At 43.1% G+C, this 24,345-nt stretch overlaps 1 protein-coding gene across 7 annotated transcripts in view; it reads left to right on the top strand.

The window, feature by feature from the left end:
* SASH1 (SAM and SH3 domain containing 1) overlaps positions 1–24,345 on the top strand; it is a 1,308,454-nt gene that overhangs the window by 1,265,131 nt on the left and 18,978 nt on the right. For all 7 annotated transcript variants that reach the window (XM_082250123.1, XM_082250126.1, XM_082250128.1 and 4 more), the window contains one exon: positions 9,059–9,166. In XM_082250123.1, the coding sequence (XP_082106249.1) occupies positions 9,059–9,166 (108 nt within the window). The remainder of the gene's footprint in view (positions 1–9,058; positions 9,167–24,345) is intronic.

The raw sequence follows: 24,345 nt of genomic DNA on the forward strand, positions 1-24,345 counted from the left end.
CATGGGCCGCTATGTTGTTTTGGTCCTCACCATGTGGCATTGTAGATATGTGTTAGTGGGCCTATATGTTCCTCCTCCGTTTAAGTCTGATATTCTCTACACTGTGTTGGATAAGGTCTCCCCTTACTGCCCTGCGAAATTGCTGTTTCTGGGGGATTTCAATGCCATTCTCTCCCCTGCTCTGGACAGGCCTTCACCCCCTAAATCCTTTTCAGAGGATCTGCTGCATTGGTCGGAGGCTGCTGGGGTGCGGGAGGTCTGGCGTTGGAAGCACCCGGACCAAAGAGGTTATTCGTGTTTCTCCTCTTCTTATAAGACCTCCTCCAGAATTGACCTGGCGTTTGCCAACTCCCTGGCGTTATCCGATGTGGCGACGGCGAAGTACTTACCGGCGGGTCTGTCTGACCACTGCCCCTTGGAGCTCACCCTCCGCTCTGGCGCGGCCCGTTCGGCCTCCATGTGGCGTTTGGGCTCCCAGTGGGTGGAACAACCGGATGTCGCCTCTCGGATCCCGCCGGTTCTGGAGGACTATTGGAGGAACAATGCCGACACATCCTCACCTGGGCTGGTTTGGGACGCGTTTAAAGCTTATACTAGGGGCCAATATATGTCTATCATTAAAGCGGTTAAGGTACAGCAGGCCGCGGAGCTGACTCGCCTGGAGGGGGGGGTGGAGGGGGCCACTGCCGCGTACGGCCTGGACCCTTCTACCTCAAACTTCGAGGCGTTGCAGGCGATGAAGCGAGACCTCCATCTTCACATGTCCGAGGTCACGAGGTTGTCCATGTATCACTCTCGACAATCCTTTTTTGAGCAAGGGGATAGGAATGGTAGGTTTCTGGCGTTGATATCCCAGCATGATGCCCCCCTGACGGTGGTCCCAGAGCTCACTTCTCCCGCGGGGGTTTCCCTGACCGCTCCCGAGGACATCTTAGATGCCTTTCGCTCATATTATAGCGCCCTCTACACCACTACCCTTCCCCCAGACTTTCGACCGACCGCTTTGGACTCCCTTCTGGACCCCGTGGCCCTGGGCTGGCTCTCTGATTGCGAGAGGGAATGGCTGGTGAGACCCATCACATCTGAGGAGGTCCTGGCTGTTCTCTCGACTATTCCAGGAGGCAGGGCTCCGGGGCCAGACGGTCTCCCCGTGGACTTTTACAAGACCCACTCTGGACTCTTGGCCCCTCTACTGGCTTCGTTGTTCACCAGGTGTCTTGCGGAGGGGTCTCTCCCTCCCTCGATGGCTGAAGCGCATGTTGTTCTTATCTATAAGCCCCCTAAGGACCCGAAACTGTGCGCTTCTTACCGACCTATAGCGCTGCTCAACACGGACCTAAAGATCCTGACCAAACTACTGGCTATCCGCCTGCAGCCCTTGCTCCCCTCTGTGGTAGACCAAGACCAGACTGGCTTTATGCCTCATAGGTCCACAGACGTTAACCTCCGCAGACTGTATACCAACCTCCAGGCGCAACATGTCAATGTGGGTTCCAGAGTGGTTGCTTCACTGGATATCGAAAAGGCTTTCGATTCGGTGGAGTGGCCCTTCCTGTGGGAGACTCTCAGAAGGATGGGGTTCCCCCTGCTCTTCATTAAGTGGTTAAAAATCATTTACAGCTCACCGGTGGCGGCTATTCGTTTGGGGGGACGGCTGTCGTCTTGGTTTGCTCTGTCCAGGGGCACGAGGCAGGGCTGCCCTCTCTCCCCGGCCCTGTTCGCCATTGCTATGGAGCCGGTGGCGGAGGCCCTCCGCATTTCCCCGCTGGTTCGGGGCCTGCGGATTGCCGGGCTGGAGGAGAGGGTGGCCCTGTACGCTGACGACCTGCTGTTGTTCCTGAATGATGCCGACTCTTCGCTCACGGGTGCCTTACATGTCCTGGAGGCCTACTCTCGGGTAACCGGGCTGCGGGTCAACTGGTCCAAGTCGCAGCTGTTGGCGATTGACCAGGGGGCCCGACGCTCGGCGCCGCCCGATATTCAGCTACAGTGGGTGGATGTGTTGGTGTATCTAGGAGTTAGGGTCTCTGGGGTCGCTGACGACTTTGTCGCTCTCAACCTGGAGCCGGTGGTGGCGGCGCTCAGGACCAAGCTGAAGGCATGGGAGAACTTGCCCCTTTCCCTTCTGGGCCGGGTTAACCTGGTCAAGATGAAAGTGCTGCCCAAATTTACGTATCTCTTCCGACACTCCCCGCAATGGATACCAAAGTCCTTCTTCGCTTCCCTGAATAAGTTGTTCTCCTCCTTTTTGTGGGGTCCCCGCCCCCCAAGATATAAACTTTCCACCCTTATGCGCCCCCCCTCACAGGGGGGCCTAGCTTTCCCTGATTGCCACAAATATTTTCTAGCCTCCCAGCTGGTGTCTGCGGCTTGGTGGCTGAACCCCGACCTGCATAACTCGGCGGTTGCGGTGGAGGCAGCGGTGCTCGGGTCCGTGGAGGCGCTCACTCATCTGTTGTTTCGGGGTCCTAGGGCCCCGCATGGTCTCACGACCTCCATGGTTACGGTCCTGCGGGCATGGAAATCTGGTTTGCAGCTAGAGGGCTACCCGGGCTCTGCTGTCTCCCCCAACGCACCTCTGTGGTATAATCCCAACTTGCCGCATCTCTGCTCCCTCCCGGACCCAGCGGTGTGGACGAAGTACCATGTTAAGAAACTTTCAGACATCTCCCCTGACCTCTCCTTTCCCCCCCTTCAATTTTTCGTGGATTCCTTCCATGTACCACCCTCCATGGTTTTCCGCTACCTACAGCTCTCCCATGCCTTCAAATCCCAGTTTCCACCCGGTGGTTCCCAGGTAGTGCAGTCAGATCTTGAGCGGGTTTTGCGGCACGACTGCTCTGAACGAGCGCTGTCGACCCTTTACGCGCATCTCCTCCGGGTGCATTCTCCGGAGCTCTCTGGTCTCCGTGCTCGGTGGACCAGGGACGTTCCGGACCTGGACCAGGAGGACTGGATGAACATGTGGGAGGTTCCATTCAAGATGTTGGTCTCACTCAGGGATAGACTTATTCAATTCAAAATTGCACACAGAGCCTACCTCACCCCGCATAGGTTACATAAAATGCACGCCTCCCAGTCGCCGGAGTGCTGGCGCTGTGGCCAGGCCCCGGGTGACTTCCTTCATATATTCTGGACCTGTCCCCATCTCTCTACCTTCTGGTCCGGGGTGCTACACACGATCACAGAGGTCTCCTCCATCTCGCTAGATCCCTCCCCGAGAATATGTTTACTCGGTCTACTGGATGATCTGGTGTCTCGGGTGGCGGACCGCACGTTGCTCGGTTTATTATTGTTTTATGCCAGGAAATCCATTGTGCTCCACTGGCGACAGTGCTCCCCTCCCACGGTTCAACAATGGAGGTCCCTGGTGAATTCAGTCCTCCCCTTATATAAAGACACATATGTGCACAGGGGTTGCCGGAAAAAGTTTGATAGGGTGTGGACTCGGTGGCTCTCCGATCCCCCCGCTGTCCCGGGTGGGGGAGGCGGGTCTCGCCTTCCGTCTTAGGCGGATGGCGCCCCTCGCCTTGGGGTGTTATGGGATTCTGTGATGTTTGGGGCTGACCTGTATTGAGCATGGGCCCTGCTGATGAGTTTTGGTGAGGATCTCCTATTGTTTAACAATATCTGCTGTGTCTCTCAGGGCTGCTGTGTATACCTTTCACTTGGTTTGTACTACACTTGCCTTTCCCTTTGGACCCCTGCGCGGGTGCCGTGTTTCATTATGTATGTATTGCTGCTAGCTCGTATCTGGTCTGAGCCTGAGCACCAATGTTTGTAGTTGTTGTTTTTTCTTGCAAAATTCAATAAAAAAGATTTTCAAAAAAAAAAAAAAAAAAAATTTACTCGTACAGTGATGCGACTCACAGGTAATAAAAGCACCTGGTTGTCGAAGATTATTTCAAGCGCTACAAAAAAAAACTGCTAATGCTAGCAGGGATCAGGCCTGACTCTGCTAACACAGCGGTTTTGTGTCTTGTGTTTTTTTGCAAGTGACAGTAATCTATTGATTACTACACTTGCCTGGGTGAAAGGGTTAAACGCAGGTGCTGGCCGGAATCAGTACTGATCGTGCAAACACCGCGTTTTGGGAACCCTAAACTATGGGGGCGCTAGTATAGTTCTGATCAGATCAGATATTGATCTGTTCAAACACTATACTAGAAATGGAAGTGTAGGTGCGTGCGTGCGTGCGTGTGTGGCAATCAAGGGGTTACTTCTAAACTATGCGCTGGGGATCTGGGGGGGGGTGGCGGGGACCCTAAACCTCCTTTGGGAAAGAAACTAGCTAGCTAGCGCAACCTCAAGTCACAATGACACCAATACAAAATACAGTAAAAACAGTATATTATGTGTGTATTAGTGCTAATGTGACAGAGGGTGTAGGGGTTAACGGGATGTGATCAGGGGGGGATCAGGGGTTTAAATCTTTATTGGAAGGGGCTGGCGGGTATCCTAAGGATAAAAGGAACGGTGGCAAGCGCTAAACCTGGTCACAAGTCACACTTATACAGGTATATAGAAAATGCTATATACTGTATACAGTGTGTGTTATGGCAGGGGGTGTAGGGGTGATCAGGGGGGGATCAGGGGATTAAATCTTTATTGGGCGGGTGGCGGGGACCCTAAACCTCCTTGGGACACAAACTTAGTCGCCTGCGCTAATTCTGATCACAATCACACTAATACAAAAATACAAAAACACTGTATATTACGTTTGTATTAGTGCTGATGTGACAGAGGGTGTAGGGGTTAACTAGCGGTGATCAGGGGGGATCAGGGGCTTAAATCTTTATTAGGGGGGGGTGGTGGGTAATTCAAGTGGAAAAAGGGGGGTCGCAAGCGCTAGACCTGACCACAAATCACACTTATACGGGTATATAGCAAAATGCTATATACTGTATACGGTGTGTGTTATGGCAGGGGGTGTAGGGGTGATCAGGGGGGGGTCAGGGGCTTAAATCTTTATTGGGCGGGTGGCGGGGACCCTAAACCTTCTTGGGACAGAAACTTAGTCGCCTGCGCTAATTCTGATCACAATGACACTAATACAAATATACAATAACACCGTATATTGCGTTTGTATTAGTGCTGATGTGACAGAGGGTGTAGGGGTTAACTAGCGGTGATCAGGGGGGGGTCAGGGGAGATCAGGGGCTCAAATCTTTATTAGGGGGGGGTGGGGGGTAATTCAAGTGGAAAAGGGGGGGTCGCAAGTGTTACACCTGTTCACAAATCACACTTATACAGGTATATAGGTATATGCTATATGCTGTATATAGTGTGTGTTGTGTCAGGTGCTGTAGGGGTTAATCGGGGGGGCGATCGGGGGTGAAATGTGCCTATCTAACTGTGTGTGGGTGTGCTTGGTGCAGTACTCACAGTAAGATGTGCTCTCCTCTCACGCTGGATCCAAAAAGACCGTTGTGGGGGGAGGGCACATCTCCTCTAAGCCTGTGTTTACATTTCACAGGCTTAGAGGGAGATCTGATTGGGCAGGACCGATCAACAGGTCCAGACCAAAAATGATTGGCCTGGACCTGATGACTGATCGGTTCTGAACCCAATCGAGCCATCGGTGTCGGCGGGCACGCGCGGGAGCGCGCACAGGACCGGCAGGAAGTAGCGACGTAGACCTACGTCACTCTGCCTGGCCGGGGCCGACTGCCGCAGTAAATATACTGTGCGCAGTCGGCAAGTGGTTAAGGATCCGGTGGATCGAAAGATGGAAGCAGAGTCCCGCACCATCTTCTCTCTAATAGGGTCAGCATTTAGACCAGTAATTGTTATTGGTCTAGTTTCCCAGACACTTACGGAATGGGCGAAAATGGTACGCCAAGACCTTAGGGGAAAGGATATTCCCCAGGAGACATCTGATTTGATGGAACAGATTATACAAGGGCTACAGTTTATCTGTGACGCAGCCTTGGACACTACTCCCTTATTAGGGCATGCATCTATGTCAGCGGTGATCCTCAGACGTGTGCTGTGGTTAAAATGCTGGTCAGCTGACCTAGGTTACAAGAAGACCTTGACAAATCTCCCTTTTCAGGGGAATCGTCTATTTGGGGCCAACCTAGATGAAATCATTAAGGATGCCACTGGGGGCAAGAGCACTTTTTTGCCACAGGCTGCAAAAGCTAAGGGACCTCGCAACAAGCGAGGACCTTTCTTTACCGCCCATAAAGGGCGCCCGGCTGGTACTAGCGGGAAAGGCAAGACTCCTCCAGGAGGGTTCAAGAAGGGCTGGTCGGACAAGCAGAGGACCAACCCAGCCAAACCCGAAGCAAAGGAGTACACAGCCTGAAGGTGCGCCCCCACCCGGTTTCAGGGTGGGGGGACGTTTTCACCGGTATTCAGGACATTAGATCGAGCATCAACCACTACTACCGGTGCGATTCTTCCCTTCCAACATTTAAGTACTACAGGAAGCGGTAGTTACCGTTCCCTGAATAGATCTTTTTCTTTACCTTTTCCTAAGATAGTCCCTATACCTCACAGGAATCGGATCTGGTTGACCAGATAGGCCAAGTAGCCTCTAGTCGGGTGACTTCGGTCCCTGAGGTTCAACTAGAAAAGATCACCCTTCCTGATAGCAATCAGGTATCTGATAAATGTGTGGGAACAGAAAACGACCAGACTTTCTTGGATGGTCGGGGCCAGATACCTCTAGGGACGCCTGGTTCAGATTCTATCAGCGCCAGTGGTCCTAGAAATTCTAGGCTGGCCTCCTCAAGCCGGCCTGGCCGACTTGGACATGCTAGTTGCAGACGTTCCGTGGGAACTTCGTCTCAGGGAGTGTCTGTGGTCTCAAGGACCAATTTACCATCATGCTTTACAGTCGCTGGGTTTAATGGCCTGGCCATTGAGACCCAAGTACTGAAGGACAGAGGTTTGTCTACTTCAGTCATTCCTACCCTTATTAAAGCAAGGATAGCGACTTCCAGCAAGGTCTATTATCACACATGGAAGACTTATATTGCGTGGTGCGAATCTTTAGGATTTCCTCCACGTACCTATTCGGTGACTCGAATATTGGCCTTTTTGCAACAAGGGGTTGAGCAGAAGCTAGCCTTGAGCACCATCAAGGGTCAAGTTTCAGCATTAGCAATCTTCTTTCAGAAACCTTTAGCTACCAAGTCCTTGGTGCGGAATTTCATCCAGGGGGTGCGGCACCTGGCTCCACCAGTCCGCGCGCCCTTACCGCCCTGGGATCTTAATTTGGTTTTGTCGGTTCTACAGAAACCTCCCTTTGAAAACATCAGGGAGATTCCCTTGCTTACTTTATCCCAGAAGGTGGCCTTCTTGGTGGCTATTACTTCTGCTCGCAGGGTGTCAGAACTGGCTGCATTATCATGCCAGTCCCCATACCTAGTGATTCATAGGGATAAGGTAGTACTTCATCCTAAGCCATCTTTTCTTCCTAAGGTGGTTTCAGATTTTCATCTGAATGAAGATATTGTACTACCTTCCTTGTGTCCTCAGCCCAAGCATCATCGGGAACATGCGTTGCATTCCTTAGATGTGGTTCGGGCAATCAGGGTATACCTGAAAGCTACGGAATCATTCTGTAAGACGGATTCACTTTTTGTGATCACGGATGGCCCCAGAAAGGGTTTGCCTGCATCTGCCGCGACCATTGCTAAATGGATTAGACAAACGGTGGTACAGGCTTATTCTATTAAGGGTCAGAGTCCTCCGTTCCCTGTTAGGGCGCACTCCACTCGAGCGCTCAGTACTTCCTGGGCCTTTCGCCATCAGGCGTCAGTGGTCCAGGTATGTAAGGCGGCCACCTGGTCGTCGGTACATACCTTTACAAAATTCTATAAAATTGATGTGACGGCATCAGCGGATGCCTCATTTGGCCGCAAGGTTTTGCAGGCCGCAATTTGAGGAGACCGGTGATCTACCTCGAGGGTTTTTTTCTGTTTGAAAAAAAAAAAAAAAAAAAAAAAATTTTCTCTTTTTTGTTGAGTCTCATCATTAAGGATGAGCATTGTAAACTTCTAGTTGGCACCGGTTGGGCCTTCTAGATTGGGATTTGATTTCATTTTCCCACCCCTCAGTTGTGATACTGCTCTGGGACGTCCCGAAGGTGGTGTATCACCGAGGACTACGTCTGTCAATGAGCGCTAGAGAAAAATGGATTTTTGTAAGATCTTACCGTAAAATCCTTTTCTCTTAGCTCATTGACAGACGTAGTCCCCGCCCCTCTGTTTTTTGAGTTGGGTTGGGTTAAATCTCTATAGACTGCTTTTTCACATAACTGATTTGCTGAGGCAGAGAGAGAGAGGATATACCCTCTGGGACTGCCCCTAGGGTGTGGCCAGAGCTTTTTAATTTCCTGTCTAGTCCTGCTCCTGTGGAGGCAACATAACCCGAAGGTGGTGTATCACCGAGGACTACGTCTGTCAATGAGCTAAGAGAAAAGGATTTTACGGTAAGATCTTACAAAAATCCATTTATTATATGTAGTCTCTGTAAGCATAAAGCACATCTAGAGTAAAAAATTCAGCTTAGCATACCGTAATGATTATCCCACAGCATGCATTGACAAGACAAAACAGCTTGGCAACACTTTTTGGTAACAAATAGCACTCTTTTGAAGCAAGCAGAACACTCTGGTATACTTTGCTAATCATTATGGATCAATAGTTTCATCTGAAATCTGCCTTTGTTTGCCAGCCAAAAACAGGTGAGTCATCCACCTGTGTGAATAGCCACTTTGCCCTTTAGGACCATACCTAATAAGGAAATAACATACACATTTTTTCCGCTAAATAACTGGTATATTTTGAAGAAAAAATGGAAACCTGAACTCCAACATGCAATGAATAATATATATTTTTTTAATTCCCTAATATACTTGAAACTTAATACCAATATAGGAAAGTAATTTTAAAAGGAACATGACTGTTCAATGGGTGCTTGCAAAACAATGTTCTTCAACAGATTTGGTAATGACACACACTCCTAATATTAGACAAATGGTAGTGCTTTATGGGACTTCTCGTGATTACCGAGCTATTAACAATAACCATGTTTATTTTCATAGGCAACAGTGATCACTCTGGGTCTCAAGAGAAATTGCTAACAGAAGGAGAGATTGCAGGCTCCCCTCGAGACTCTGGCTGCTATGAAAGCAATGAGAATTTTGACCATGGTAATGACAAGTAAAAACCTGGTGAATTGTAATGTAAATGCCTTTACACTGGCTAGCATGCTGAACACTTCATGCACAATATGTTTTAAAAAAACATTTACTAACATTAAATTATTTGTACAGATGTGTATGGCTTACCAAGAAAGCTCACTGGTTTATTCAGCTGGCCAGTATGTGGTTTTGTATCTTGGACTTCTATGCTTATGCTTCTGTTAACACACACAACTATGCTTGGCTTTCTCATTACTTCTGTAATCCACAAAATGCTTGACATTCTTTGCCTGTTTCCACCATTTTAATTTGTCTTACCATCACTTACCCTACATAAATCAAGAGGACAGACACCATTAATACCTGCAAACCTTTCCTGAGGACCCCACCCATAGAACTAAACTTGACTCCTGTTGTAGTATAATAGATGATATTTTGTAATTTGCTGTAACATGTTGAGTCAGCTGTCTTGCTCTGTTCATAGTTATAGCCATTTTTCTCTGTATTACTTGCGCTGTAACCATTTTAAATCAATATCTATTTTCATAAGACTTAGTACCAATTGCAAAAATATAAGTAAAAGTAGCTCTGGGTGCATATCTGTTGAGAAGAGTATCTCCATGATTATCGCACCTATAAATGGTTATTAAAAGAAAATTTGTAGTCAACTGTAGAATAGGTAAGACTATGTCTAACCATTCTATTTAGCCTGACTCTCAGGAGAATTGGCCTATAATAAAATTAGTATAATATAGTTTTTTTCTGTGCCCAGCACTCACAAGGTTGTTGCTAGGTTTAAAATGGAATGGTAAGATCATATGAAAAAATATATATGGAGAATGAATAGAAATATAGGGGTTGATTTACTAAAATTAGAAAGTGCAAAATCTGGTGCAGCTCTACATAGAAACCAATCAGCTTCCAGTTTTTTTTTTTTTTTTTTTTTTTTGTCTAAGCTTAATTGAACAAGCTGAAGTTAGAAGCTGATTTGCTAATATGCCCCAGATTTTGTACCCTCCAGTTTTAGTAAATTAACCACACAGGCTTATTGTTTAAGTCTATGCAAAAGGGCAATTGCTCACAACAACAAAACAGTAAATGTCAGGTTTTTTTGCGCTTGTATAAGCCTAGTATATACTGCTAGGTTTTTTCTTTTTCGTTCAACTTAGCAGGCTGAAAGAAAAAAAAAACTGACAGTTCAGGTTGGAGTGCTGTACTAACAATCCATTGTTGGTACAGCAATCTCCCTTGCTGTTCGGTTGTGTTCTGAGAGGAGGACTGCCACCCAGCCAGAACACTCTGATCAGCAGGAGCTCATTGACAGACCTTTTTTGATCATGCCTCTTCGACAGAAGCTGGCTGAACCGGCTGCAGTACACGGCCCAAAAATTGGCAAGTTTCTATTGATCCAGTCGGCATTCGGCCTGTGTGTAGGGGGCTTTATAGTTACTGCTCTTTGTTATTACTATGTGCAGTGCCCTACTTACTAATTCTATAATGTATTTGTTAGGAGTTCTGTAAACATAAGCGTTGGTTATTCGTTGCCGATACCGATATTTTCGACATTGCATATCGGTATTGGCTGATATTTTCGTACATTTAAAAATAATTTTTTTTTTATTTTTATCACATGACAGGTACTCTTGTGGAGGGATGTGGGGGTCTAAAAGACCCCAATCCCCTCCTCTGCACTTAAAAGCATTCAAAACGCCAAATTTGGCTGTTTTGAATGCTTTTTTAATTTGGCATTGAGTACCCGGAAGAGATGTCATGACATCAATTCCAGGTTTTTACATGGAGACCCCCGTTTTCTACTTTGCATGATATGTCGTCATAACAGAAAGAGCAGAGAAAACTTTCCATTGGGGACATAGCAATGAAAAACCAGACTAAAGCTCTAACGCTTCCTTACTTTGTCCAGAACAAAAAACAGTTTTGGCTTTAGGTTAGGTACTGAATATTATAGAAATACATTGTTACTTAAAACATTTTATCCTAGAGAAAAGACCATACACAAGTTAAGTATTAAGCTGCATATTGCTGTATGGAAGTTTAGGTTTTTTCAACTGAAGAACAATTAGGGTTTCTTTCATTTTAAAACTGGATGTGGACCACAGAAAAGGAGCAAGAGAGCCATGTAAGACTCAAAAACAATAGTTTTCCATGCCTAAGATTGAGAATACTGGAGAAGAGGTTAAAAATAGGATGGGTTGAAGTGAGGTTTTAGATGTATTTTGATGGTAGAAATAGATTTATTCACAAGGCTATTTTTCATACCCCTCTATTTGTTTGAACTGCGTAGGTTTACAGACAATTGAATCGATGACCCCTAGATCATGCAGTGTTTCCATTTTAGTCTGTCTGTGTCCCTATTTGGAGGAACTATCTACAGTCCTTCACCAATTGCCTGAACAAACTTTTACTGTTTTATGCTCATTTTGTTTACAATACATACAGTAAAAGCACTGTTAATTTAAATAAGGATGACACATTAAAATCTACAGTGGGTATAGAAAAGAATCACCCCCTTTTAAAATAATCACATTTTGTTGCATTGCAGCCTGAAATTAAGATGGGCACAATTTTTGTTTTTATCCAGCTGTATTTTCTCAGTGGAACGTATAACATCCAAGTGAAAGCTATAACACCATGTCAGAAAAAAACAAAAAAAAAAAAAAAAAAACAGAATCACTGAGTTGGAAAAAGGATCACCCCCTTGTGTCAGTATTATGTTGAACCACCTTTTGCTTTTAAATACAGCATTTAGTCTGTTGGGATATGTCTCTACTAACTTTGCACATGTAGACTTTGCAATATTTGCCCACCCTTCTTTGCACAACTGCTCAAGTTCAGGTAAATTTGATGGTAACCATTTGTGGACTGCAGTCTTCAAGTCATTCCACAGATTTCCAATGGGGTTTAAGTCTGGGCTCTGACTAAGCCATGCAAGGACATTCACTTTTTTCTCCTTTAACCACTGTGTGGTCATTTTTTCTGTGTGCTTTGGGTCATTGTCATGTTGGAAGGTAAACCATCTTCCCATTGACCACTTTCTGGTAGAGAGCAGCAGATTTTCCTTGAGAATTTGATGGAATTTTGCCCTATCCATTTTTCCTTCTATCCTGGCAAGTGCTCTAGTCCCTGCTGCAGAGAAACACTCCTATAACAGGATATTACTACCTTAATGCTCTACTGTATGAATAGTTATTTGGATGGTAAGCTGTATTGGATTTCTGCCAGACATATTGTTTGGTGTTGAGGCTAGATAATTACATTTTCGTCTGATCTGACCAGAACACCTTTTCCCATGTGGCCTCAGAATCTTCAAGATGCGTTTTGGCAAAGCTCAGTCAGTCCTGCACGTTGCCTTTCTTGAGAAATGGCTTTTTTCTTGCAACCCTCCCATACAAGCCACATTTGGAGAATTGCACACAATGAGCACTATGACCACTCTTTGTCATAAATTCCTGCAACTGCTTCAGAGCTGCTGTAGGTCTCTGGGTAGCCTCTCTGACCAGTTTCCTCCTGGCTCTTTCATCCAGATTTGCGCAAAGTCCTGATCCAGGGAGTATCTGTGTTGTACAAAATACCTTCCACTTCTTAATAATATACAACAATGTGCTTCTAGGCATTGCTTAAAGCCTTTAAAATGTTTTGCATGCATCTCCTGACTTGTGCCTGTCCACATCTTTATCCTGGAGATTGTATGACTGTACCTTGCCACCCATAGTTGATTGTTTGCTTCAGTTGCAATATCGGGGACTAAAATGTTCCAGGAAATTTTTTTCATGCTGAGCTAAATGATTACAGCTGATCACAGTTGAAAGTCAAATGGCTTTGTGAGGTGATTATCTAAACCTGATTGAGTTTACAAGTCATTTTAGAAGGGGGGGGGGGGTGATTCTTTTTCCAACTCAGTGATTCTGTTTTTGTTTTTTTTTTCTAACATGTTGTTATGTCTTTTACTTGGATGCTATACGTTTTATAATACTGCTGGTTAAAACAAAAACTGTGTCTGTCTTCATTTCAGGCTGCAAAGCAACAAAATGTAAATATTTGAAAGGGGGTGATTCATTTCAATACCCACTGTATATTCGTTTCTTTAGCATTTTAAACTATTTTAAAAAATTGCCAGCATTGTAATACGGCATTATAAACAATTTTTAAAAAATTGCCAGCATTGTTGTATGGATCAAGTAGCAATTTTGCAAAATGTGTACATTTTGTAAACTAGAGATTTCAAACAATCACTGCTGTAAATACAAATGTTCTGTACACATGAGAAGGCAAATAGTCCTGCATTTATAAAGCAAGTGTGGTTAATGTTTACTGAACTTTTTTATTATCAAAAGAGTCTTATGCCTGCCTTGGAAAACTTTATTTTTTGTTAAAGTGGAGGTAATCCTATAAACTATATTTTATGTCCTGAAACATTTATTCTTTATTTGTTTTTGTTTTTTTGTTTACTGAATACCAGTAATGAATGGGGAAACTATTTTGCTTTTGATTTTTGACTTCTGATGTCATTTTAGCTGTCTTTTGTTTTTTTCACTCCCATAAATTAGATGAGAGCAGTTGTTTTCCCCCCATAAATCTATTGTAGGTGGGAAACAAAGGATCAGCTATCAAAAATGCTGCATATAGCATTTAAGAAATTGATTTTCCTTCACTCACATCATTTGGGGTGACCATGATGCTTTTATGTTGAGCTGATGCAGCCCAGTAGCAAAAAGAAGCATATTCATTCTTCATTCATAACAGTGCTGTGTAGACCACCTTTCTGAGATCATACAAAAAAGAGGGGCACCTAGAAAAACCTAATGAAGATAAATTTTGTTTTTCACGGTTAAACATGAAAGCAGGGTAAAGTGTTCTGATGAGTTTTACAGTTCAGTAATGCTTACCAATCTTGATTATTGTGTTTTACTGAAGTCAAAACCTTGCAAGATTAGTTTATATCTGAAGCTGTGGGTGACTGCACTTTGCACATTGCAGCTAAAATGTTGGTGTGGCCACATCTTTTAAACAATAACTAGCATTGCAGTGTGCAGATGCTTGATGCAATACTACAATTAGTTCCAGTTTGGTTTTATTCTAGTTTGCTTTAATTTTGGTGTTTATAAAGAATAGGAGTCAATGCTTAACTTGGCAGTATTGTACACTGTACATTTTTAGAACCGCTGTAATTAAAGGCATTGGTTTGTAAATAAAGACATATTTTTCATTATAAATGAAGAACATACAATAAAAGGTTTGCTTGTATAATGCTTGTCTGCTTGCTTTTTATTCCTTTTGGTCATAACTTGTCATGAAGCAAAATACCAGTGTAACTATGCTCTGCTGAAAGCAACATCTAAGTCTTAATGGGCAATGGAGCTGGATCTGTACACTGAATCTCTGTCCTGAAATTGGCCTGTGCCACTTGTATTTGGAAAGGGACACATCAGCCAGAGTCCAATCACATAGGTGTTTTGCTTTGTGACAGAATCATTCTAACCCATAACATTGCATTGCCTATCACATTACATTACTTACTGCATTTTGTCATTTCTCACTATGGGGCCTGTTTATAAAGATTAGAAGAATGCTGGCTTTTTGTTACACTGAGCTTCACAGGTAATGCGCAGCACAAAGCTTGCAAATTTAAGCAGATACTTTTAACATAAGCATTTACAAAAGGTGACCATTTAAAAATACATCAAAGGTTGATACCTGAAAACAGACCAAAAAAAGAATAAAAATGTCCTTTTTTTGTCCTTTAAAAATGGGCCTCAACATGCAAGTACTTTTATTTTGCATTACCTTTTAACACCCATTACCTTTCTTTCATGCCTATTGTACTCCCTTATTGTACTCATGTGAAAGAATAATTGTTCTATGGCTAGTCACATTACTGCATGCATTATTTTCTATTTGATGTTCAAAGCATACAAAGTCAAACTTACATTAATTTTATTCATATGTTAATACTAATTTTCTTTCACATGGGAAAAGTCAAAGTTTGGACAATGTTTTCTTTTAAATTAGTGCAGTAGTATTAGACTGATACTGCTACAAAGAAGATGCTTTAAAAACATATTAAATGTTAATACGACTGTAACTGCTGTAAGTGGAATACATTTTGTTCGCTGAAGTGCTGAGTATCCTAAACAGTCAGTAAAATACTTGTTTTTTTTTTCCCATATTTTGTTGCATCTCTTTCCTGCTTATTTCCTGCAGACTCTTTGGAGCCACCTTCTGTTTGCATGCACTCCAACGATTGCTGCATGGCATTTCTCAGGTTGAGTTAACTGATAGTGAAAACAACTGACCATCCCTGTGTATTGTGTGAAAGCAGCCACTTTTAGTCTCCATAGGAAGCCCATATGACAGTGTAATAACACTGCACAACAACTGGAAGAACCTTAGAAAAATAAATAAAAGGGACCTTCATGGCAGGATTACATGGCATTACTTAAATGAGAGCTGCAGAGTTGCAAATATTGAAAATTACTTTTGAAATTACGTTAACATGTTCAAGATATAACAAGGATTTTAGTAATTGGTTATAGACATTTAACTACCACATAGAAGGACTTGCCAGCAAAGAACCTGTGTTAACCTTCCTAGCGGTATTCCCGAGCGTGACTCGGGGTTAGATTTTAGAGCCAAAAGCGGTAACCCCGAGCCACACTCGGGGTAGCGCTAGGAAGATCGCTGGATCCTGGTAGAGGTTTTACTTACCTTTTCTCCGGGATCCAGCAAAGAATGCGGGCGGTATGTGGCGGCGGAGCTTCCTCCCGATCGTCTGCGAGCCCCGGCTTCCGTCTCCGGCGACGTGACGTCCGCCGGGGGGTGGAACCGGCGGCAAATTTCGAATGTAAAACACACCAAACACACTGATACCATTCAAAATAAAAAAAAATCACATTACATTGCCCCCCAGTGCCCTTTCCTGCAGTTTTACTGTACTTTTTATGTAAATATATGTGTGTGTGTGTATATATATATATATATATATATATATATATATATAATTCTTGTGAATGAGCAGCCCAAACCAACTGTATACATTATATATCTATATATATATATATATATATATATATATATATATATATAATAAATGTATACAATATATATATATATATATACATAATTCTTGTGAATGAGCAGCCCAAACCAACTGTATACATTATATATCTATATATATATATATATATATATATATATATATATATATATATAATATATGTGTATATATATATATATATATATATATATATATATATATATATATATATATATATATAATAAATGTATACAGTATATATATATATATATATATATACATAATTCTTGTGAATGAGCAGCCCAAACCAACTGTATATATTATATTTATATATATATATATATATATATATATATATATAATATATACATAATATATGTATACATATATATATGTATATATAATATATATATATATATATATATAATAAATGTATACAGTTGGTTTGGCCTGCTCATTCACAAGAATTACATGCAAAATAATGGTACCGCTTTCAGCACCTAAAATCCAAAAGAATCATACCGCCAGGGAGGTTAATGGCTCTTGTTCACTTCAGAACTGTTTGTCTCCCTATAGAAATATATGAAGCTTCTCACCTGAAGATCATATGTACCAACATTGAATCCCCAATGTTCCCAGAAGCATCTCAAACTGGTGTTCAACATACACTGCATTTGCTGTATGATTTTGGCGTAGGAAAATATAATGAAAACACAAACCTGTAGAAAAAACGTAACATTTTTATGTAATGCAGGCCATACACAGAGCAAATTTCTTTCCTGCAACCATGGTGTTCACAGGGGAATCCCTCCCTCGAGCCAGTTGTCCCCGCTAGGGAGAAGACTGTGAATATTGCTAGCAGCTATACCAGTCGCTAACTATAATTGCATGTAAAATCCAGCAGGCTGGTTGTACCCAAGTTGATCGGTCAGCTTGGTACATTAAGCTTGCCCATACATGGTTCGAATTTTGGCCGGTTCCTGCTGAATCAGCCAAGACGCGAACCATCTATGGCCAGTCTAATTTATTAAATGGCATCAACATTCCTCCATACTTTACTTACACTCATCACATAATCTGATGCCCTGGAGGAGTATCCAGTCTAATGATCTTGTAACAGTCATTTAATGCTTCTTATCAAACTTTGTTTTGGATGTGGTCAGGTTCCCCACTACCAGGAGATCAAGGTGAATCTCTGTGTGTTTGAGGTTCGTGGCCCCAGTGATTTTTACAAGAATTTACAGACCAAATTCTTTGTAACTATAATGCACAGCCTGGCCTGCCAGCTGGCTTTGAGGGGCCAACAAGAGGACTTTTGGATAAGCCAACTCTCTCACTACAAAAGGGGGAGGGCATATCAGTCATATTGCCATTGTGCTTTTTCTGTGATAGGGAAAGCATAGTTTTGCTGACAGACTGTTAAGGGAAAGATTGGTGTAGGACTTGTAGGTGCTGGCAGGTTTGTTAAAGTAGATGTTTAGCCATATAGAATGTCATATAGGTAGCAAAATGCTGTGTTTTGTAGAGAATTGCAGGGTGGAGAATGGAAAGGTTTTGCCTTTTTTGTTCATACATCCTAATGCTAATTTCCTGCAGCCTCTTTATAGCCTGTCCCTGTTCACATGCACTAGTGATAACCGGCTGCTGGTGATTTTTCACAGGGCATATTTTTATTTTTTGTCACAACAGTGGAATATCCCATGGCAATGTGCATATGTGCAGAAGCCTATAGTATCCTTCCTTTGGGAGAGCATCTGACAGGGTGATTTACAGGCAGAAGATTATTGGAGAACGAGGCAGAGCATTGTCACCCCCATGACACAAAGTACCCAAATAACTTTTATATCCTTATCAACAGCAGTTATGTTAAAGCTTATATGAGAAAAAAAAACGTATTTATAAAAACACTGTACATCCAAAACACCACATACCTGAATCCCAGCTCCACCATAAGCCCCTTCTAAATCCCCATATACCCAGTTTAAAAAAAATAGGGTTTTGTAAAAATTGGCCAACACTATGGCAGTATGTCAACGTGATTAGATTGGAAAGGCAAATATGGCAGGTGTTTTGCTACAATGAAATTTAAGTATGCCATATCAGAGATGCTTAAAAAATTGGCCACCAGTTTTATGAGATTAAAGAGGGAAAGAGCAAAGACACATGGCAGGTTACTATAAAAAAGAAAAAAAGTGTACTGTTCCATAGACACTTCGGAATAAATTGACCAGTAACAAGGCAGTAGTTTTAAAGCGGAAGTAAAGTCTGTCATTTTTTTCCCTACCTGAAAAGTAAAGGCATAATGTGCTAGTATGCATCGCATACTAGCACATTATGTGACACTTGCCTCCAGATGAAGCACTCATCGTCACCCCTGGAGGCTGCATCAATCTTCGCCCAACTTCCTTCCACGTCTGCGGACTCAGGCTCCGCTACTAGCCAGAGCCGCGTGACATCACTCCCACGCATTCGTGTGGGAGCCGCTGGTCACGGCACAGGGCTCTGAAGAAACGACACGGTGGTCGTTCCTTCAGAGCGCATGCGCAGGTGACATCATCGGTGCAGTATACAGTAAATATCTCCTAAACAGTGCAAGTTTAGCAGATATTTACAGTACCTGTAGGTAAGCCTTATTATAGGCTTACCTATAGGTACAAACATCACAGGGGGGTTTACAACCTCTTTAGCATGTCCAGATAGAAAATTCCAAACTGTGTAAACATAAACAGGGCAGGTGTATTTTCTACAAAAAAAATTACAATGTAGTATATCTAGTACAGTACATAAGCAACTCAAGAAGATCAAAATGAGTAAACATAAGGCAGGTTTTTATGTATTAACTCATTAATCCTAAAAGAGAAGTATGGAGCTTTGGCTGTACTTCTCCTTTAACTGTACAGAAGAGGACACCGGAATTGTTTCCTAGACCATGGGTTAAATGCCGCTACTTTCAGGTGTATGGGCACTGGCAAAACCTTTGCTGGGATCAATCTCTAGTCTATCTATATAACTCAACCCGCATTACAAAGCTCCAGATTTTTTGCTAGCGTCTTTAAGTTGTAGACTCTTTTTGTGGAGAATTTTTTTTTTCTGTTATTCACCAGTTTTCCTTTCCTTCTCTGAAATGGCACTGCTAGTGAGCAATAAGGCATATTTGCCTCATTGCTCACTGGGAGTTTTCTGATCCGTTACCCTTGATGCATACCTTGGGGAAACAATCCAGGACCCTGCCAAAGTGAAACTAGTCTGTCAGCTCCAACACATGTAAATGAATGCATATACCTACTGAGAGTTGATATACGTGTGAACCTTGAGGACTGTATGTTGTATTCCCTCAAGTAAATAAAGTATCTCAAGAATGACAGCAGGTGCCAGCTTTAGTCATTTATCCCTATACATGCCAGTTCCTGGCTCTACATGTCATGCTGTATCATTACTTGGTTCTGTAGCACACAATACATTATAGCATTTTTAAAGGCACAGGTTACGGGGTAATGTACACTTTGAGGGGTTTTTTTTCCCCCTAGCTTTTATTTTGCCTTATAGGTAGTGTTGTTATAGCCTCTACCTATTTAAATTTGGTGCTCTATTTTTCTCCCTCATGGTAATTTAGGGTGTACCTCTCTGGCTAGTAGCATAGCACTTGTAAGATTCCAAACTGGGAACTTCTGTCCGCCATCTTTCACTGATGACACAAATTGATCATTTGCTGTATCACCTGTTGACTGATGCATCATAGACAGCCACAGGAATTTAGAGCCTGGATTATTGTGATTCATTCATACTGGACACACTGTACCCCTTCAGTCTGCGTCTATTTCATGAGTACCCTACAGGGAAAGATCCTCACTTATGATGGCAGATTACTGGCAGTTTGGGGCAGGAGCACATGGGACAAATAGCAAGAATTCTAATGCAGGCTCTGAGTTCCTCTCAGGTTGATAGCTTTTCCGCTGTTCCAGAGCAAGGTCTTACAGTGAGACCACGCCATTCCCTTCACCTGGGCTCTCTCAAAGTGGTATTCTTTGCCACTATGTCTGATTTATTCCAAAGGCTATCACTACTACTGGAAATCGCGGGTGCCAACAGCCATAAATGCTTCTCTGTCTCTCCCCCCTGACTATATTCATAGGTTACAAACTGAATTGCATTGCTCACTTACATTTGCAAAAGGCAAGACATCTTGGCAAAGGTTACTAAAGATTTTTCTCAGCTTTCTGTCACATGCAGGCTATGGTGAACTCATTGGTTGAGGCAATGCATACTAGTCTCGGATTGGACACGCCTAGCTCTGCACAGCATGTCCTAGAAAGAATTTCCCTATGCCTAATCAAGCCAATTAAGCTTACTTTATGATTGGCCCAACTCTAAGAGGTTATTCGCTCCTAACATTTTTGCTCACTTGTACCCTATGAAAGAAGAAAGAATTCAAATTCATGAATTTAAATTTAAAAAATGGACTGTTCCCACTGTGGACCCAGCCATTGCTGCACTAAATAATAAATGTAGTGTTTCTTTTGAGGGCATTCCTTCCTTTACGGTTTCACTTGATAGATGTTTGGAGACTCTTTTGAAATTATCCTGTGCTCTGTCAGATCCAGCCCTGCAGCTGGCAGCTGGCTATTGCCACTTTTTCAGTTGCCCAGACCATGGCAAACTGGACTGGAGAGCTTAATAGTGAACTTTCTCCTGATATAAATAATCTTATTCTTTCTGCAAGATTACAGCTCTTGCCTTTGGCCCAATTCTGTGTAGACGTCATGGAGATTGTGATTCATCAAGTATCAAGAATGTCCTTACTTTCTGTGCATATGCGCAGAATTTGATGGCTTAGAGATTCATTGGCTGACATTGCACGGAAAAAGTGTCTTTCACCCATTCCCCTTGAAGGTATGTTCCTCCTTAAAAATCACCTGAGGAATACGTTAAGGGTATCACAGAGGGAAAGTGGATCCTACCCCACTAACCACAATTACTTCTCCCTATTTAATTTCCCCCCTTGATTTATGTGTTTGATCTCTTCGAGCCTCCAGGCATTATCATCTACTGCAGGTCCATTCTTTTGTGGCAGACCTTAATGTCTAAACCTATTGGACCTGCTCAGAATCTCTCTTTGCATTGAGGTTTATCTCCACCCTGGAGGTGGGGAACATCTACTGACATTTGTTCCAACTTAGAACAGAGACATAAAAGTAAATAAAAGTGCAGGGCTAATGTGAATCTGTGAACTGGGAATGTTCACATTAATGTGCATGGGATGAATAGTCATAACCTGAGCACACCTCCTGAATCAATATAGTGATATATGTAAATCAAACAGATATCAAATAAGTCCCATACAATAAATCAAAATGAAAAATAAGTCCAAATGTGAAATACAAAATCCAAAAGTAGTAAGGGTAGCTGTTGGATCCCTTCCACAGACGGAAAAAAGATGCGTATGTGTACTTGTCAAATTGCATGGACATATATTGCCGTCTATTTCATTAGACACTTAATCACACCTTGGCCACTTTATCCCATGATTCCTTGGAGACCTTTTACAGCAAGGCTTTTGACCGCAGATGAGATTATTCATGTTCAGATTCTATTCTGAATCCACCTGAGCTATCCTGCCAGGAAGTTTTAACTGCACACCACTAACGGCTGCAGGGCAGGAAATGCCTTGGCTGCATGCTTATAATTGGCAGTGTGCAGTGACCGCTTCTTTGCGGGATAGCTCAGGTGGGTTCAGAATAGGATCCAAAAACGCCTGAGCAATTCTCTGCTCCTGAGCTTTATTCTTTGAACTGCATGCCCAAGTGTTGATGCTCACATTTTCTCCCTTTCAGTTGATTCTGCATCCTTTTCTGACTCCTTCCCTGATTTTTTACAGTCTGGGGTACCTGGCTCTAGTTCCGACATTCTTATTCATTCTCCTTCAGCATGGCATTTTGTCTATGCACCCCTCTGTTGCCCTTCCATGAGAATTTATCAAAGGTTATGCTGGTGGGCTCTAAAGCAGCCGTGCAAGTTTTCTCCACTCAGAATCACTCCACTGAGCTGCTCCTGACTATATGGGAAAGTTTGCTCCATTATTTAGTGTACATTTTACTCCTTATTACCATGTTATATATTTCCCTGGCTTACAACCCTCATACTCTGCCCTGAGTTCTGATATGCTCCCTTGCCATATCAGGGTTGCGGATTACCAAGTTGCCCATTTTATTGGTTGAGAAGCCATTCTGCTAGCGTATTTTAAAAAAACCTGGCTTGTATACCGGTTGATGCCATTCACTGGCTTAGTCATTGTAAAGGTGCCATTACCCTTGTTCTTGGTTTTCTCCTTATGCATTTGTTTTCTCTTCACATGTGGTCTGTAGGAGCCCTGTCTCTTACCTGCCTCTCTCACCAAACATCTCCAGCTCAGCAATCTCACAAATTATGCACTTTCCAACCTTTAGGTTAGAAACAGAGAAAGGTGACAGCAGAAAAAAGACCAAGTGGTCTATCAAGTCTGACCCTCTTTTTTTTCGTTTACTTAATTCATATGCGTTTTTGTATTTTTTTTTATTTTTTGTATAGATTCATGAGTATAGAGGAAAGATCTATGTTTGTCCCAGGCATGTTTGAATCCACTTACTGTTGACTGGCTTACTACCTCTGCTCGAAGTCTTCAAACAACTGAATAACCTAAGCGCTCACTCCAATGGGAATATTAGGCGTGCCGCTCTCCTCAGACAGGGAGCTCCAAAGACTATAAAAAAAGGGAGGCGCAAGCACCTAGTGCATTACCCTTGGACACCTTTAAAATGTTTATTAAAATGGCAAAAACATACAGACATGAAGAGCAAAAATTGCATAGAATGAGTCCACCACATGTGGAAATGGACATATCCCTGTTTTGGGAGGCACGCTCCCTTCCTCAGAGCTGGTCCATCTTTCACCAGGCCCAAATTTATACTGAATGTGCTTGCACAAATCCCTCCCCCTCCTCCGCGTACACTAGGCGGGGCCAAGTAGTATCCATGCCAGCCGACAACATAAATAGACTGCGCGTTTGGTAACCATCATTATCTATTCATGCAGTGACATGCTGTCTCTTTAAAAGCTGTGATCACTGGAACCTTCTATTCCATGATCTCACTTACCAGGTGATGCATCCAGATCCCTGGTGGTTTCATGTGTGCCCTGTCTCTGGGGCCATCCCCATGCTTTTCATCCTCACTCCAACACCACATTGGAGTTCAGCCTGCTTAGTCCCCCCCTTGGGTGTACCCCCGATCCTCCAGAAAACCCCCTCATAAGTCAGTCCCCGCTGTAGAAGCCAGCTTCTGGGATCCGGAACGCACGCCACTCTCTCTGCATTCCGGACCCGCCATGCGTCCTATCTGGGGAGGGGCAATCTCCTTGCTCCAACCATTCCACCCCTCCCAACACTCGACTGAGCCAAGGGGACCTCAGACCCAACGCGAGCCACTCTCAGGAATGAAGCCTGAGAGAAAGGGGGCATGTACCAACCACGGGGAAGGAGAAAGGATGTCCGGTATAAAGGATAATATATATATATGGTGTCATTGATGCTGGCTGTGAAAATCATACTGTTCCGTAGCCCTATATAAAGCTCAAAGGCATTTAATTCAAACATATAATTTGAAGAATTGGTGTTTTTTCCCGAGTTGCCCTGGAACTCACATTAAATAGACCCTTTCTCTGCTGTGTGGTATTTAAAAAATATTTTTTTTTGCTTTGTTAAATGTCTCCCAAGGCAGTGCCCAGCTCTGTATGCCATTTTTGGACAAAAGCTTGCCTATAATGCTCTCCCCTGTAGACCTCAATGGGATATAATGCTAAGGTTTCAGGTTTCATCAATTTCCGACAAGATTTGAGGAACATACCCAGAAAGTCTCATCCATTCCTAGTAAGCAGAGGAACCCCACACGAGTATAGGGAGAACATATAATATCATTGGTCTCTAAAAACTGTGGTGAAAATACACTGGTAAAATGGATATACTACAAAGATTTGCTTACTCTTACTGTATTCTGGGAACATTTTCAGCTCTTTGTTCTTTATAATTAAAATGCAAGTTTATCTTTTTGTGACAGCGTTTTAAAGTTTAATTTAATATATTCAGATATCAAAGAAAAAAAAGAGA

Source organism: Pelophylax lessonae (assembly GCF_965119305.1).
Source record: "Pelophylax lessonae genome assembly, chromosome: 3".
Lineage (NCBI taxonomy): Eukaryota > Metazoa > Chordata > Amphibia > Anura > Ranidae > Pelophylax > Pelophylax lessonae.